We start from the raw sequence: 18,697 nt of genomic DNA, 5'->3' as shown, positions 1-18,697 counted from the left end.
TTTGGTATATTGCCACAAATACACCCCTCCCCCCCATGGACGCCCATCATATATCAGAACATAGAATGATTGATTCACGTTCATTTGAGAATAGCGTTAAACTATAAATCCATTTGTTTGAAGCTCTTTGAGTAATAATTATCATTGTGAGTATTTTTTAATTTTTCAGTGTAGGGAAATCGGGTTGTTTCATTCACTAGTCCAAAAATAATTGTATAACAACCTTTTCTTATTCGTTAGCTCAACATGTTTGGGAACTTAAATTGATTGGTATTTGGTTGGTTTATTAAGTTGATTGCCCAAACGTTTCAACCACTAATGATAATCTACAGAAGGGTTAGTTTTGTGAATAATAATTGAGAATGTACATCAATGTATTGCCCATTGTCTTTTCCCTTTAGATCCCTACTTTTTTCTTTGCCTTTGTTTCTCTATGTGCATATGTTTGTGTGTTTGTCCATTTTTAACAGCAAAGTTTTTCTACATTTAAAGTTCTTTCGTTTGTATAACAGTTATTGAAAAATTAATAATCTTAGATTTGCCCTATAGATTTCAAACTTTGAGTGACGATTTATCTAAACAATAAAGCTGTTTCAGCATGATGACAGCATCATCTTATTAAATCCTATGACAATTAGATAGAATGTTGTAGGTATTTGTAGAGCTTTTGGATGCTTTCATACTTGTTGTTTGTATTTATGAGAGTATGCAAAAGTCAGGTTTCAAAGAAAAGGTGTTTTGCAAATATTTTTTCTCTCAGGACTGAAAGGATAATAAATGACTATTCCATGACAAAACTGTAAATTGTATATGAGTGTTTAGGTCGATAATATAGCTGCATAGGTATTATGAAAAACATAAAAGTATTAGCAGCAAAGCCATGAAATTGTCAGGAAAATTGTTAAAAAAACATGTGTTTTTTTTGTAGGAAAAGTACTATTGATTTTTGGGCCATTGTCCTATCCCTGATGGGATGTGCAAGTGCATCCACATTACACATCATATGTCTTTCTCAAACTAAATAATTGTAGCTACGCATATTAGAGTAATGGAACCAAACATTTATCTTTGCATTTTTGCATTGGCACACTGGGGCAGCACGGTGCTAAATAATGATCATTTTTGCATTTTCACAATGGGTAGCAATAAAAAGATCCAATTTTAACACTTACATATAAGAAAACAATTGACCTACTAATAGTCTAATTAAAAATTTTATTTTTGTATGGACACAGTGGGGCAACATGTTTAAAAATAATCTTTGCACATTAAAGCGACTAGTATCAATATTGAATTTAACATATTAGAAAATAAGGAAGGTAGTGTTTTACTAATATGTAAAATTCAATAAGAGTCTGATTAAAAATTTCATTTCTATTTGCAATTTTTATTTTCAATTTGTTTTGTAAAAATATTATCTGAGGGGAATTTTAACACTTACATATAAGAAAACAATTGACCTACTAATAGTCTAATTAAAAATTTTATTTTTGTATGGACACAGTGGGGCAACATGTTTAAAAATAATCTTTGCACATTAAAGCGACTAGTATCAATATTGAATTTAACATATTAGAAAATAAGGAAGGTAGTGTTTTACTAATATGTAAAATTCAATAAGAGTCTGATTAAAAATTTCATTTCTATTTGCAATTTCTATTTTCAATTTGTTTTGTAAAAATATTATCTGAGGGGAATTAATAGGTTTACTTCAATTTCACCTTTAACAAATGATAACGTACAAAATATTAGTTTATAAAATATTTTTACAAATTAATAAAAATTGTTTCTATAAAGTTTAAAAAGTAATTGTTTAAATAAAATAATTTTGACCAAATTGTACACATCAAGCCCAAGGTCACAGGTAAATTTGTACTCATAATTGCAAGGAAACGCAAATACAAATATCCAAATCTGTTTCTGATCATTTTTTTTAGCTTTGATGTTTTGATGCTTGCTTTAATGTTCATAGACTACGCAACAGAAGATCATTTATCTCACAAATTTCTTTCCGTTTTTGGTAATTCTTTTACACATTTTTCTTTATCCTTCACCGCCAATATTTACATAAAAATGCAATACATTACCCATACTTACCTATATTTATACATCTTTTTTTTATTTTTCTATATTTGTAAAAAAAATCCTTTTAAATCATATAATTAATCAAATCATGTTTTTTTATTCATATCGATTTCAAACTTTGCATGATGATCCCTAGTTAGGTACGATTTAGAAAGCGCAGCAACTCTATAATTGTTACTAGAAATTCCGTACATCCATTTAAAATTTGCTGATTTTTTACTTTTTTGACAACAACTATTTGTATGTTAGAATTATCATATTTATCTGATTTTTGGAATACTGAATACAGCAAGGTACAATGTTATAAACAAAGCATCTATATAATAAAGTCCTAAAGATGTAAGTATGTCTTTAAACAGTATAATGTATTTAAACGGTTTTGCAATCAATTTACTTACAATTTTGTGTAGATTTATTCATTCATATTCTGCTTATTCAGTTTTGACACTCTACAAGTGTTAATGTTAGTTTGTAATGCTTCGCTTTCATGGATGTTGTTTTCTTAGTTGTGTGCTTTGTCTTAGATCTTTCATCCAATCTCTTTTTATTATCTTTCTATTGTTGGCATATTTTTGTGGGTAACTATTGAATTTAAATGATGCACATAATGTTTATGCATTGGATCCAGAAACTAGGGTTGGGCCGGATACTTTTTTGGCTCGGACACCGGATATCCAGCTGATTCCTAATGCTGGATATCCGGTATCCGACAAGATATTAAATATGGCCCGATTTCCAAAAAATTACCGGATATCCGGCTGATTTACAATCAAGATATTTTCAATATCCGGTCAGATATTGAAAATAGCTGAGTATCCGACCGGATATCCGGCCCAACCCTACCAGAAACAGAAACAACAATGAATGATTTGTGTGTTGATAAGTAAAGAAAAAAAAGTACATTTTAGCAAAAGAAAATTAACAGAATATTACAATCCTAACTTTTTATTGCCAATATTGTAATGAGATGATGTGATATTAGGAAAAAAATGTAGTCTTTATTAGAAATTTTATAGACTTTTTTATATGAATTAAATGTCCTTTAAATGTGGCATTTTTAGGTGAATCTTTTAACAATTAGGAATAATGTTTTTAGTTCAGCCCTTTTGGACTTTTTAAAAAATATTCTAAACCAAGGCATGAACTGATGGAAAGAATAGTTATTTCTCGCATCGTATTATAAACGGCTTTCCGCGGATATAGAATGTACAATTATAAGATTAAAACTAGTTTTTTAGCCCCGAGGTGCCGAGGCACCGGCTAAAGAAACTGGTTTTAATCTCTTAATTCTTCATTTTTATATTCGTAGAAAGCTGGATATAATACGATGCTAGACATAGTTTTTTCGTATGGATGAGAACCGGTTCCTATCCACCGGATTCGAATGAATACGAGAAAATAAGTATATAATCTTATAGTGGTGTATAGAAGGACGATGTCTACTTTAATATTTTTAACTATCTAAAGGTATCACCCCCCTCCCCCTCCCCCTGCATAATAGCTGTGCACGACAGTGACTCTAATAATTTAGGCCATCCATAAATTTGGAGAGAACCGAAGGGTTTTAGTGCCTACCATTGGTCAATTAAATTGTATACAGGCCTGCCATTGGAAATTTAGTATGGGTAGTGGCCTATTATTGGTCATTAGTATTGTTTAACGTCATTTTTTTTATAAGGCATTATATACAGCTTGGAGAGAATCCTACCTGAGGAGAATATTGTAGAGCTCAATGTAGCAGTCATCAGTTGTGTTGGCCAGGGCGCGGAGAGAATCCTACCTGAGAGAATCCTACCTGAGGAGAATCTTACCTGAGAGAATCCTACCTGAGGAGAATGTTGTAGAGCTCAATGTAGCAGTCATCAGTTGTGTTGGCCAGGGCGCGGAGAGAATCCTACCTGAGAGAATCCTACCTGAGGAGAATCTTACCTGAGAGAATCCTACCTGAGGAGAATGTTGTAGAGCTCAATGTAGCAGTCATCAGTTGTGTTGGCCAGGGCGCGGAGAGAATCCTACCTGAGAGAATCCTACCTGAGGAGAATCTTACCTGAGAGAATCCTACCTGAGGAGAATGTTGTAGAGCTCAATGTAGCAGTCATCAGTTGTGTTGGCCAGGGCGCGGAGAGAATCCTACCTGAGAGAATCCTACCTGAGGAGAATCTTACCTGAGAAGAATGTTGTAGAGCTCAATGTAGCAGTCATCAGTTGTGTTGGCCAGGGCGCGGAGAGAATCCTACCTGAGAGAATCCTACCTGAGGAGAATCTTACCTGAGAGAATCCTACCTGAGGAGAATGTTGTAGAGCTCAATGTAGCAGTCATCAGTTGTGTTGGCCAGAGCGCGGAGAGAATCCTACCTGAGAGAATCCTACCTGAGAGAATCCTACCTGAGGAGAATCTTACCTGAGAAGAATGTTGTAGAGCTCAATGTAGCAGTCATCAGTTGTGTTGGCCAGGGCGCGGAGAGAATCCTACCTGAGAGAATCCTACCTGTGGAGAATCCTTCCTGAGGAGAATCTTACCTGAGGAGAATGTTGTAGAGCTCAATGTAGCAGTCATCAGTTGTGTTGGCCAGGGCGCGGACCATGAAGAAGTCAAAGTCAGACTTGCTAGCAACATCCATTCTAAACAGTTTATTCATTAAATAAAGATAATGTACATATACTGTAAAGGATCTGCAATTTTATAGTAAAGTTTTTCTTCTATCAACATATTTATTACTAGCGGCTACGCACCCTAGAGGCCTCTAGGGGCACTTGAGGAGGGTGGAGTTGAATTTGATAACCCAATTTCATATTTTTGATTTTTAAAGAAAAAGTAAAAACAATTTTTGGAGGGTGGAATTTTTTTTTGTAAATTTTTTTTTGTAAATTTTTTTTGAGTGGAGGGGCATTTTTAATGTTTTGGAGGTGTCCCACCCCCCTAAGAAAACAAACAGACATCCTGTTACTTTATTATAAGGATAGCTTCTGCTTTTGATGACTTTAGAAAAAGAACAAAAGTCAGTCATAGAAAAATAAATAAACTAAATTTTTAAAAGCAAAAGATCCTCATTTATTGTTCAGTTTGCTTTTACAGTAGGAGGGGTACAGGGGGTGGATGGGGGTACAATAATTTTAGCCAGCTGTTTGCATTAATTTGTCAGAGTATATGCAAATCTGGTGCAAAATCCAAGTAATAATATATCGTCTATCATGCAGGGTATTATGGGTATTTTCAGATCAACTTTCTACCTTTTAGCAAAATTGTTATATTCAAAGAAAATAAATTCAAATTTAACAAATGTTTAGAAACAAATTTGTCAAAATAAAAGATAAATTTTATGATGAATGACAATTTGTTAAATCGGGGTAGAAAAATTCTTTTCTTTTTTCTTTCTCTAAAAGGGCAAAGGAGACAAAAAAATCAGGCAAAAACTGGGGAGGGGGAAGGGGAGCAGACACCTTGACATTTGCTCATCAAAATCTGAAGGAAAAAATCACAGAAAACAAAAATTTGAAACAGAAATTTTAGTTTTAAGAAAATTTAGAATTGTTGAAAGAAAACATTGACATATTTAAATTGTAACAAAGTTTTACATTGTTTTTTTGCTTTTCTTGTAGTAGTGCAGCTACTCTTCAACTAAAATATTCCTCTGTCTGTATGTCCGTCAGTCCATAAAAATTATTGGGAAAAGTAAATTAACTCAGCTGCTACAAGAAATAAATCTAATGGGTATAGTCCCTTATAGTCCTTAAGGGGCGATTCTTCGTTTCACAGTAGCTTTTCTCCTATTTCTAGCCCCTGCGGGGGGGGGTCTAACATTTCAGGGCCAACTGCCTAACCCTGTGGGACAATCACCTAACCCAATATGACCTAACATAACCTCAAATAACTTATCAAAAGCCATTTAAAAATACGACTAATCGCCCCTGAAAGGGCGTTGCCCCGTATATAAACTCAAATTGCTTGTCAGTCAGTCTGTTCGTCTGTCCTTAACGTCAGGCTATTTTTTTGGATAAATGTTTTAAATGACTGTTATACGATGTAGATTCCCTGGATCTATTCGCTTTTGTATAATAATTCACAATGCTTTTTCAGCTTAAGTACATTAACGTTTTGATTTCTATTTTTGAGCTTCACCACTTATGGATGTTGTTCTGCTTGTTGCTAGCTGTGTGGCCTCATTGTGCCCATTGTTCCAGGAAAGAAGGGGACATTGGACTGTAAATTATACTCTGGCACCCAAATTATTAAATTTTGATTGGTTGGTTCCAAACTAGAAGTGTCCAAACTTTCCAACCAATAGTAGTACTATTATTTTGTTTATAATCATTGGGTATGTATATATAATCCGTGGTCTTATCCCTTGGGAGCCCTGGTGAGTGCCCACTGTTCAGGCAACTTTTAATTTTCAATAAATAAACATGAAAACAAAAACATATGTCAACAAAAAGTTACAAATTTAGATGTGATAAACTTATAGTCAGATTAAAATAACATATTGTTATTTTTATGAATTTAAATTTCAGTTAAAAAATAAAAATTTTTGGATGGTGGTAATTTTTTTCTAGGGGCGATTACTCTGGGGAGGGTGGTGGTACTATTTTTTTTTGAGGGGGAAATAATTTATTTATAGAGGTGTAGTATCCTCCCTCAAAATAAACCCAGAACCACTTCATTATGCAATCTACATTTTCCTGGATATTTTGTCTACGGTAGTCCATAAGTGTACAGCTTTACAGTACATTCTTTTTATTTGTTAAAGCAACACGTATGATAAAAGAAAAAGATTCTTTTTAAAGTAAAATGCTTATATTTCAATCAAAATCTATATTTTTGTATTTTTTACCGATCCACGTTTGTTTTGCACTTTTCTCCACTTTTAAAAAATGATTCTGATAAAATAACATTTTTTAAGGGATTTATGCATTAATTATAATGAAAAACAGTTTTAGGTAGATTTTAATGATTTTTCTAAATAAGAAATAATTGAAAAAAAGAAATTCTATCCCTATCACTTTAGAGGACAGCTGCTGACCCCCAGTCTTATGGATGAAGCTAAATACATGTTAAAGATAAAAATTAGCCTGAAAAGTAAACAAAAATGTTTTTTGATGAGTTAAAAAAATCCATTTTAAAATCTTGATTTTGAGGATGATGGCCTTTAAGATGCTCTTACTGGTGGTGAAGGTGAGCTAAATGTTATCTAAGTATATGACCATTACAACAACTTGACTATTAACCTATGTACCATATTTTGTAGTCATAGCAGCCTCCAGTGGAGCCTCTCGACATGAAATATAACCATTATCTAAAAACTACATTATTTACTTTATAAATTTTAGTAATTAAAATTGCAATTTTTTTCTTTTTTAATATTGCTTGGCTGGAGGCTGCTATGATCACAAAAATTGGACTATAGTTTAATATATAAGTTTTCTTCATGGGCATGCACTTTGATAACATTTAGCTCACCATCACCACCAGTAAGAGCATCTTAAAGGCCATCATCCTCAAAATCAAGATTTTAAAATGGATTTTTTTAACACATCAAAAAACATTTTTGTATACTTTTCAGGCTAATTTTTATTTTTAACATGTAATTAGCTTCATCCATAAGACTGGGGGTCGGCAGCTGTCCTCTAAAGTGATAAGGATAGAATTTCTTTTTTTCAATTATTTCTTATTTAGAAAAATCATTAAAATCTACCTTAAACTGTTTTTCATAATAGTTAATGCATAAATCCCTTAAAAAATTGTTATTTTATCAGAATTAATTTTCAAAAGTGGAGAAAAGGGCAAAACAAACGTTTTCCCATTGATTTTCTTTTGATTGCATAATGAAGTGGATCGGTAAAAATTACAAAAATATAGATTTTGATTGAAATATAAGCATTTTACTTTAAAAAGAATCTTTTTCTTTTATCATACGTGTTGCTTTAACAAATAAAAAGAATGTACTGTACACTTATGGACTACCGTAGACAAAATATCCAGGAAAATGTAGATTGCATAATGAAGTGGTTCTGGGTTTAGTTATAAACCTTCCCGAGACCTATGAGAAGCTACCCTGTTATGGAGAGCCAGATCGGTTCAGCGGTTAGCGAGCTCCTTCGGTACACACAAACAGACAGAAATCCTGTTACTTTATTATAAGGATTAAACAGAACGCATTGTGCCAAACTTACAATGGGCTTAATCAACTTTTTGTACTTTGTTAATAGTGGTCAAAAGTTTTATATTATTCTAAAATTTAATTACTAATTAGCCATATATTCCAGGGAGGGAGGGGACATTAGCTTTTTTTTTACACTAGCCTAACATCTTTGGGGACTTAATCTAAAATATGATTGGTTGGTTCTTTAAGTTCAGTATCCAAATGTTTCAACCACTAATTGTAATCTGCAGAAGGGGTAATTTTGTGTATCATCATTGGGGATGTACATCAATTTATCGGCCTTGTCTTATCCTTTCAAAATCCTGCTTATATTCATGTCGACGTTTTGATCCCATCTTCTGAATCAAATGTCTTATGTGTTTAATCTACAGCCCTTCTATCCCCCATATAGTTAAACCTAAGGCAGAATTTCACAAAAATCTGAGATAAATTTCATTGTCTGATTTTTTTTTCTCCATCAACAAAATAACCCGGGATCTTAGGAGACAAAATAACAAAGGATAAACTGATGCACACCCCCAACTATGATAAACAATATTACCCCTACTCTATATACAAATTATTGTTGGCAAAGTTCAGTCCAACCAAATAAAATTTTATGTTCCTAAAGTTTTTAAGCCAACAAATTAGATCACGTGTATGTAAAACTTTGTGGGTGAGTAAAATTTCCAGTCCAATGTCCCCATCTGCCCTGGAAATAACAATCTGTAGGCGTGAAAAAGAGAAATATTTCAAAATTTCCATTAGTTTACCGGCTTTAATAAGATTCAAGACAAAGCTAGAATTTACTTGTTAATTGCTATACTATCCTATAATATAAAGTAATAAGCTTTTTTGTGTGAAGTGAAAGATCTCGCTAACAAATAAACCGATATGGTTCTCCTTTACAGTGAAGCTTCTTATAGGTCCTGGGAAGGTTTTAAACTTTTTTGGGGGAGGGTATCTCCACCATTCAAATAGAAAATGACCCCCCCCCAAAAAAAAAAAAAATTATCTTTTTTACTTTTTCTTTAAAACTCAAATTGAAAATGGGACGTGGTTGACTTTTCCTTCTCCCACCATAAGTGCCCTTAGAGGCTTCTAGGGGGCGTAGCCGCTAGTACTCTTATACAAAGTAGTACGATGTCTGTCTGTCTGAAGCTTAAGATCTCAGTAACCGATTGAACCGATTGGGCTTTACTGTTCAGGGAATATACCTACTGGTCCTGTGATGGTTTTAAGCTATTTTCTTCGGGGAGGGTGGGACACACCCAAGCCCCCCAAAAATGAAAAATACCCAACCCCCCAGAAATTTTTACTTTATTTTTCTTTCTAAATTTAAATAACACAAAAATAGATTGGTCAAACCTCTTGGGGCAAAGCCCCTAAAAGCTAGGGGCGAAGCCGCTAGTACTAATTATATAGGAGGGGATATTAAATTGCAAATTATACTGATTAATGAACACATTTTCTCATTAAAAACTTCTGGTATTTTTATGAATTCTTGATTGCTTGGTTTAAACTAGCAAATCAAAACTTTTTATACAAGTATTTTTGTTTATCATAATTGAGGGTGTAAATCAATTGATCAACATTACCATAACTGAGCTTGCATTTGAAGTATATAAACATCTTATTTCTTTCTTGAAAAAAAGTTGTAATATAATTAAATTTTAATTTCAAAGGTTAATAATATTGATTATTCTTTCATGGAACTTATTGTTGTATTTTTGTACTTGTTATAAAATGAGAATATTATTTTCTTACTTTACCTTCCTTTCATTATAAACAAGACCCCCCCCCCCCTCAAAATAGATGTTATCTTATTATTTATCACTAGCAACTTCGCCCCTAGCATTGCCCCAAGAGGTAAATTAAAGAAAGAAAATTGATTTTTTCTCTTGCTGCCATTTATTTTGAAGTAACTGCCTCAAAACAATTTTTTGGGGGGTAGGGGGTGTTCCACCGCCCAAGAAAATTGCTTAAAACCACCTCAGGACCAATCGGTTCAGTGGTTACTGAGATCTTAAGGGACGGACGGACACACGGACGGACGGACAGACATCATTCTACTTTGTATCATAGATGGTTGTCATCTACGTGATTTACATTCGTGACTTCAAAAAACCACTTCATGCAAAAATTCGTTTATGAAAGTAAACCATAAAACCTGAAGGGGAGAGATAAACCACTATGTCTTAATTTTGTGTTCCTTTTTGATGAAATGCTGGATTATTTAGACAACATCTAATATTCAACAATGGATATATCATTACTTGGATCTTACAACAGATTTTCATGTTTTCTAAGAAAGTGAAAGTCCATCCTCTTTACCTCCTACTAAATGAACAAACTGACCAATAAATGAGTTGCATGTTAGTATGTTGGTCTATTTAATCAACCAACTTGATTCTACGGCGTTGCTACAAAAGACCAACTATACAAAAGACCAACGCCTACAAAAGTCCAACTGGTCGGTTCTACAAAAGACCAACGCCTACAAAAGACCAACTCTACAAAAGACCAACGACTACAAAAAATCGTAATGCTAGAAGGTCATGGCCGCAGAGCTCGGCCCCCTGGCCTGCCTAGCCGCGGGCGCTCGGCACCCTTGCCTATAACCTAACCTAACCTAACCTATGTGTAATAATGTATGAATATTTAATGTACATTAACTTAATTATAGTTTAGAATTTCGTGGATTTACAAAAAGTGGTTGGTAGATTTTTTTCTTCAAATTCTTAATATTTTTTTTTACAATATTTAGGTAAGGTTAGGTTAGGTTATAGGCAAAGGGGCCGAGCGCCCGCGGCTAGGCAGGCCAGGGGGCCGAGCGCTGCGGCCATGGATTGATAATGTATTACTTTATTAATAAATTTTATGTTTATATAACAATATATATTTGTTGGTCTTTTGTAGGCGTTGGTCTTTTGTAGAGTTGGTCTTTTGTAGGCATTTGTCTTTTGTAGAGTTGGTCTTTTGTAGGCGTTGGTCTTTTGTATAGTTGGTCTTTTGTAGCAACGCCGATTCTACTGCCTTTGCCTAGAATTCCTTTTGTTTATGGGTATTTATAGGTCAAGGCATTGCCTAAACTTTATAACTGTCACGCACCTGACGTAGCAGCATAATCTAACAAAAATCCAACTCTTGTGAAAGTTATCCTACCTGTTGGTTGATTAGTACGTAGCTGTGCACAAAGAGTTGACCTTCCTAGAGAGGAGTCTGAAAACAGAATGCAGGATAATGCGCGCAGTCATGAGACAGGTAAAGTCTTTTGCGCGCATAGTTGTCATTAGCACCTCCCCTTTACGCCCCCTACAAAAATCTCCTTTTCTTCAGGCCCATTCCTTCTCCTAATATTAAACATACCCCAAAAAACCTACCACTACCCCAAAAAAGGATATTTTTTTAGGCACTGTTTTTCTTACCTAACCCCTCCCTTACAACTCTTTTCTCGCCATTTACTCCCCCTTGTTAAGTTGCTACTTTACACCCATATGATGCACCCTGTACTCCTGGGTGTACTGGTAAGGAGCTGGGTGCAGGTACGAACAGTAATAATAGACACTACATGTATAGAATATTTCAATTCTATTTCTAATAGCGTTGGTTGGTTTTATTGGGAGTGTAGATAAAAAGTCAGTAGAAATCCCCCCCCCCCCAAAAAAAAAAGGCATATTAAGTCCCTTGGTAGTGTAAGCTAGGTTATATAAAGAAGGTAAATATATAAACAGCCCCCCCCCCAAAAAAAAAAAATATAGGTCAATTTAGATAAAAAAGATTTAATGCTCATTGTTGGCAGGTATTGAGAATTTATGATCAAATGTACAAATTGTGTAAATTCTCTTGAGACAGACATCAGATGATATTTAACCAAATTATATTGAAGCTGCACTACAAAAAAAATAATGTACAAAATTCTAATTTAACTCTAATGTTACACCTTTACACACCTGTGTGTGGGTGGGGGTGTGTATCTGTGTGTGGGAGTAGTAGCACACCTGTTCCGGTCAGTCTACAACTCCCAACTCCTTCCCCTTTTAGTATCATCCCCTACACCCAATTTAGATAGAAGTTAAATATGGGAGAAATATTGGGAAGGTGTCTAAAAGAGAAAGGGTTGGAGGGTGTTGCAATAAAATAGGAAAATGCAATTAATTTTTATAATAAGAATATCTTACTATTATTTAATTATATTAGCGGTAAATGGGGGAGGGAAATTAAACTTTCAGTGTTATTTTCAGTTTTTAAAAGAAAATGTTAAAATACTTTTAGGTATTTCTTCTGAGAGGTTGCCCTCACCAATAAAGGTACTTAGAAAGAGAGGTAATGTCTGATTGAGCCAATAGGAGAATCGCATTGGTACATACATTTATTTTCATTGGTTGAAATTGTGTACACATTTTGTTAAAAACGCATGTTTTTTTTCATTTCATACATAGATAAAAGTCAGCTGTAAACAGTATATTTTCTTAGTAGAAAGCTTTGCGGAATAAGAATTAATTGCCCAAAAATTTCGTCTTAAATTTGAAAGCTTCAAACAGAGGTGGACTTTTAAAAAATAAGGCTGGCGAGGTAAAATTATTTTTGTGAGAAATCCTCCAAAATCGAATAAAAAAATTTAATAAAATCTTAAAAGGGTTATTAACATATGATTTTGTTTAATTTTTGTAAATTTTTAATGTGCTTCTGGATGATCATTTTTTAAGAATCCACATCAGCTTGAGTCGAAAGTAAACAATACTTTTGTCTGTTAGAAATGTTCCTTCTTAGATTTACGAAAAAAAGGGTTCAGAATATGCTTCTATTCTTATATTTCTATTCCCTCACCAAAGTAGTTTAAAACGTTTCAGGGATATATATCAAGCATCAACGTAAAGGAGAGCCATTTTGGTTTAGCAGTAATCAAGATCTTTTGATACAGCAATAAAGACATTGTTGGGATTTACTATTTGACAACACTAGCAGCTACGCCTCTAGAAGCATCTAGGGGCACTTTACTTAAGGAAGGAGGAGGAAAAGTCGACCTCATCCCATTTAAAAATATTTTTTGGGGGAAGGGGGTGAAGACACCCTCCCCCAAAATAGTTTAAAACCTTCCCAGGACCTATAAGAAGCTTTACTGTGAAGGAGAACAAAATCGGTTCAGCAGTTAGCGAGATCCTTCAGTACAGACAAAAAACGCTCACTACTTTATGTAAAAGGATTGTGTAAAAGTAGTAAAATTTTATGATGTCCAATAAAAAATTTAAGATAATTTTATCTACAAGAAGTTTTTAAAAGTTGGACTAACTTTTGCGAAATTTTAATTTCTAAGTACTTCTGAGGCATTTTTCTTGCAACTCCGCCCGAAAAAAAATCGTCTCTGTAGGGACTACACATAATTAAGTTAAAATTCATAATAGAAAACTAAAAACAAATAGAAAGGGGGTCCAAACAAGAATAAGAGTTATCATATCAGTGTAACTATGTATAATTAAATACAAAACTAAAAAATCGAGAAATCGAGAACATGATTATATGTTTCTGTTTGTATCGAAGGATCTCGCTAACAGCAGAACCGATATGGTTGTCCTTTACAATGTAGCTTCTCATAGATCGTGGGAAGATTAATATATATTTTGCGGAAAGTTACCTCTACCCTTCCAAGAAAAATCGCCCGTTGAAACTTTTATTAATTTTAAACTAAAATAAAAGATAGTCAATTTAACCCCCCCCCCCCCAAAAAAAAATATGACCCCAAAAACTAAAATAAAACCAGGGAGGCCGAATTTAACCCCCCACTACCTCAAGTGACCTTAGAGTCCTCTAGGGGCGTAGCCGCTAGTATTTTATAAAAGTAACTACAAAAAAAGGATTATGAATTTTAATTACAGAAATATAATAAACTGATATGATTAATTTTATAATTGTATTTAACTTTCAATAAAGGCATTGAAGGCTTTGTCATGATTGGACATAAACGTTTATGTTTAAAATAACTAATCAATATAATTCCATATATTTACCTCTTGGCGTTATGGATTGCTGGTCAGGCGTACAATACAGTTATAGAGTAATGGTGCTAATGGGTGAGAGGATTCTAAAGACGAAGAAAGTCCCTAAAAAATCAGCATGTTACGTCATAAAAACGAGTGATTATCCATCTCTTTTTTAGGGGTTTTCTTTCCCACTTCTCCTTTCATCATCACTCATTTTTATAACGTCATTGAGGGAATTTCTTCGTCTTCGAGGATTCTTTTCAGTGGATTTAGGATGCCTATCATATTAAGCAGCTTAGTAGATCATATTTTTCACATTAAAATTCCATTCTATAAGACTATTGAGAATGGATGGATGAATAAAATGAGTTATGGAGTAGATTCCCATTTTTCAGAGAATCCTCAAAATAATATCATTTATACTTTATTTTGGATTTAAAATTATAATATAATTTTCCTTTTCAATGTTTTTTTACTATTGATTGAAAGGTAAACTAAGTATTTTAATAAGAAAGAATTTTTTTATGCTTAATCGAGTATTGAAAAGTTTACTTTTGTCAGGGAGAGAGTGGACATTGGCCGTTAGATTTATCTAGAATTCTTTTTTGGAAGCTTTTATATTGCGTGACGTCATATAGGATTACCATTGGTCAATTAAATACAGGCCTGCTTTTGATTATTTTATCTGTGTATTTGCCTATCAATGGTTATTTGTATTGTATGACGTCATTTTTTTTATAGGCACTATAAAGAGCTTCTTTTTCTTGTCCCCAAAAATTACAACCACTGTAAGAAAAATCTGATGAAAGATTTATTTGTCATTCATTATGTCCCTGTGTCCCTGAGATTTTCTAAAGGATACGAGGAAAATACAAAATAATAATTTTAGGAGCCAAGCTTTTCTACCGTTAGAATGAGTTAGTCTGTCCAGACGATCGTAACGGATAGCTCTAATGTTTGACTTGCTATTATTGCCCCCTTAATCATTTAGAATGAAGTGCAATATTGAAAGGAACTTGGAAAAAGTTACAATGTTTAGGCTAGGTTAGGTTAGGTTACAGGCTAGGGGGCCGAGCGCTGCGGCCATGACCTATATTAACACTTTCCTTAGGAGGCTACTTTTCTTAAGTAAATGTCCTGAGGCTACTCTGTCCAGAGGCTACGTTATCCTAGGGTACTTTGTCCAAGATTCATCTTGAAGCGTAGCAAATTCAAAGCAATAACAAATTAAAGGCAATTTAATGATACCATAAGTTTTAAAAGATCGAATTTAAATGTAAATTTGTCTTTGTATGATGATTCCTGGGACTTTTATGCACCTCCATATTTAAGCAGCATCTCTATAATTATGGTTGTTGTTTTTCTTGTTTTTTTTTTGGAAAAATTTTGCTAATATTTGTTAAAATCTTTTTCTTAACTTTACATGTCATTACGTTTAGGAGACAATATTGCAGACAGACAGACAGACAGACAGACAGATGTGCAAAAAGACAAACGCACAGACTGACTGACAGACGTCCAAAAATACAAACGTACAGACCTACCGACAGATGGACAAAAAGACAAACGTACAGACTTACCTAAAGATATGCACAAAGACAGACAGACAAAAAAAAGTAAACACTGTAGTTGGGAATTTAACTGTACTTCTATATAATTAAGTGACTATCAATTATAATATTATTACAATTTATAGATTAGCGTTTTTTTTTATGAATTTATTATGAATTTTAGAACCTTAAAGTAACTAAAATTCACGTCATTTGTGAAAACTAGGGGCTTTAAACCATTTTATGTGGGTTTCTAAAATTTTGTCTTCGGTCTGTCTGTCCATATCGCTTGGTTAATTTTTTTCTTATCTACTCTGTAAGAAGGGTTTATCAAAAATTCTTGAGAAGATTTAAACAAAATGTATAATAAGTTTGTCAGTATGTTTGTGTGTTCTTAAAATATTAATAATTAAATATTAATCTGTCCTTAGGTCCATGGCGGATAGCTTTTTCGTTAATTTAGGCACGTTTGAATTGTCCTATCGACTTTAAATTTTGCATGGTGATCCCTGTAGTAGTTAGGTACAATTTAGAAGGCGTAGCAACTCTATTATCGTTACCAAAATGTCCGTACGTCTATTTTCAACATGTTCAACTTTTTTAACAACAAATTTTATGTGATTTAATTTTCCGATTGATCTGATTTTTGATATAGTGTTTTCTGGGACAACAAAGAACAATTTTTTAAGCGCAGCAACACTATAATCAAGTCCTAAAAATGTACGTATGTCCTTAAACACTATCCTGCATCTAGCAATTTTTCAAAAAATTTACTTACAATTTGGCTTCGACTTTTATACATTTATATTCTGATTATTCAGTTCTGACACAATACTTTAATACCCTTTTGTCCTACCGTTTAAGAGCTTCGCTTTTGTGGACGTTGTAATTCTTGTTATTTTTATTTCTAAGATTAGTATTCCTTTAATCAGATAAAGTATACTTTTGTCAATTATTTAGAAAACTCTGTTTTTAATCTTTGATTGCTGTTTTAAAGTACAAATTCTAATCTAATTAAGATGTTAGCTTTTCTAAAAACAGGATATGTCAGTTCGTCCGTCAAATGGGTTTGTCTGATAGCAAATATTGCAATGTTTTAGTCGGTTCAAATATAAACAGAAGACTTTTTGGATTGATAAGGCATGCTCTAAAACGCAAATATATTGAAAACATTTTGATTTTTGACAATGAATTTGGGCATAAATACATAAGTCTTAGCGTTGATGTTGAAAAGGATGATTACTATAGCGACAAGGCACCATAATAAATGCATCTTTACCAGGTCCTGTAGGTAGAATGTCCCCTATAAACATCATTAAATTTTTTACTTTACAGTATTTAAAATTTTGTTCACACTGCTTAAAAATGATGCTGTGAGTATTGGTGCAAAAAATATGACGTAACAAAAAAAAATAGCCAATGAGAGGCCGTTATTGACCAATGGTAAAATTTATAGTGGCCTCTCATTGGCTAATTTTTTTTGTTACGTCATATTTTTTGCACCAATACTCACAGCATCCTTAAAAATTTCTAATTTTCCAAACTCTCTAAAATTGTTGATGTTCATTTGTCAGGCCTGTTGTGCTATGTTTTTGTGGATGTTGTCATCCTTGTTAAATCTATCATTATATGACGCAAACGTAAAAGCAGATATTGTAAATAAATCAATTAATTTTCATAAAATTGTCTAGATCTTTCTTAAACATTGTAATTTTAATACCGTAAAATTGGAAAAATTTATTTGTAATTGTGCTACTCATTTTTAATCTATAATACAAAGTAGAACGATGTCTGTCTGTCTGTTTGTACCGAAGGATCTCGCTAACCGCTGAACCGATCGGGTTCTACTTTACAGGGTAGCTTCTCATAGGTCCCGGGAAGGTTTATAACTATTTTCTTGCTGGGTATGAAAATTCCCCCCCCCCCAACATAATGATAAAAAAATACTTCTATTAAATCCAAAATACAAAAAATTTGGTTGATCAAACCTCTTGGGGCAAAGCCCCTAGAGGCTAGGAGCAAAAACGCTAGTTTTTGCTAAATTATGTAATAAAAGAACATTAGAGGAAAAAATTTGTGAATTGCTTCCCTTTTTCAAATAATTTGTAAGACAAGGTAAATTTTATAATTGAGTGTCACTGCAAGGATTCAGAGATAACACAATGGTGGGTAAATTAATCTTAGTTGCAATTATTTAAGAATTGTACAGGATAAGACAATGGACGAAAAATAATGTATATCGTACATCCCCAATGATAATGAATAGAATAACCCCATCCCTTTTGTAAATTAATGTTATTGGTTGAAAAGTTTAAACACTACTAGTTTAGAACCAATCACAAATAAATTAAAGTACCCAACGAAGTGGTTTAAAACTTTGGGTACCAGTGTAATTTACAGTCCAATGTCCTCTCCCCCCTTGATTACATTTATTCCTATTCCGAGGATGGTTAAGAGGGAGGGGGGGGGGGGGGGTGGGGGGCGCTAAAGAACCCCTCCCCGCAAGTAGTAAATATTGTAAGGAAAAAAGGTATGTAAATTCATCTGATCCTTAATGTTCTCTGACTCCCTGGTATTTTCAAAGTCACCGCCTTCTAAATTTAAATGTGTTAGATAAATTAATCCTAAAAATACTCGGCTAGCAGACGACACAGCTACGTGTTAAGCATGGAGGCATTACGTTGAAATGCATGTTACATCAACCACATAGCATTGATAAAAGTGTCCATAGCTGACATTATATATACATATATTTAAATAGATTAGTAATGAATGTATTTTATTTACAATTTTGACCAAATAACTACATCGAAACTATCATAATTTCATTATGAATGTTGTGTTATATTGATATAATACCAGCTCAAAGTTAGACAGGGAACCCAGCACTACAACAACGCATTACACAATCATTTTAAATCCTAAATCTTTGGGCAGGATCAAC

The 18,697-nt window shown here is 33.4% G+C and overlaps 1 protein-coding gene across 1 annotated transcript in view; it reads right to left on the bottom strand.

The window, feature by feature from the left end:
• The window catches only part of LOC145319833 (uncharacterized), a 29,397-nt gene extending 17,664 nt beyond the window's left edge, over positions 1-11,733 (bottom strand). Inside the window, exons 1-2 of the mRNA XM_080162200.1 lie at positions 11,388-11,733; positions 4,606-4,707 (exon numbers count right to left, since the gene is read on the bottom strand). Of these exons, the coding sequence (XP_080018326.1) occupies positions 4,606-4,706 (101 nt within the window). The 5' untranslated portion in view covers position 4,707; positions 11,388-11,733. The remainder of the gene's footprint in view (positions 1-4,605; positions 4,708-11,387) is intronic.
• Between the last annotated feature and the right edge of the window lie 6,964 nt (positions 11,734-18,697).

This window comes from Acartia tonsa, chromosome 5 (genome assembly GCF_053477335.1).
Source record: "Acartia tonsa isolate MP-2025a chromosome 5, ASM5347733v1, whole genome shotgun sequence".
Taxonomy (NCBI): Eukaryota; Metazoa; Arthropoda; class Copepoda; order Calanoida; family Acartiidae; genus Acartia; species Acartia tonsa.
The sequence above is the reverse complement of the archived record's forward strand: the minus strand, read 5'-3'. Positions and strand labels throughout refer to the sequence as shown.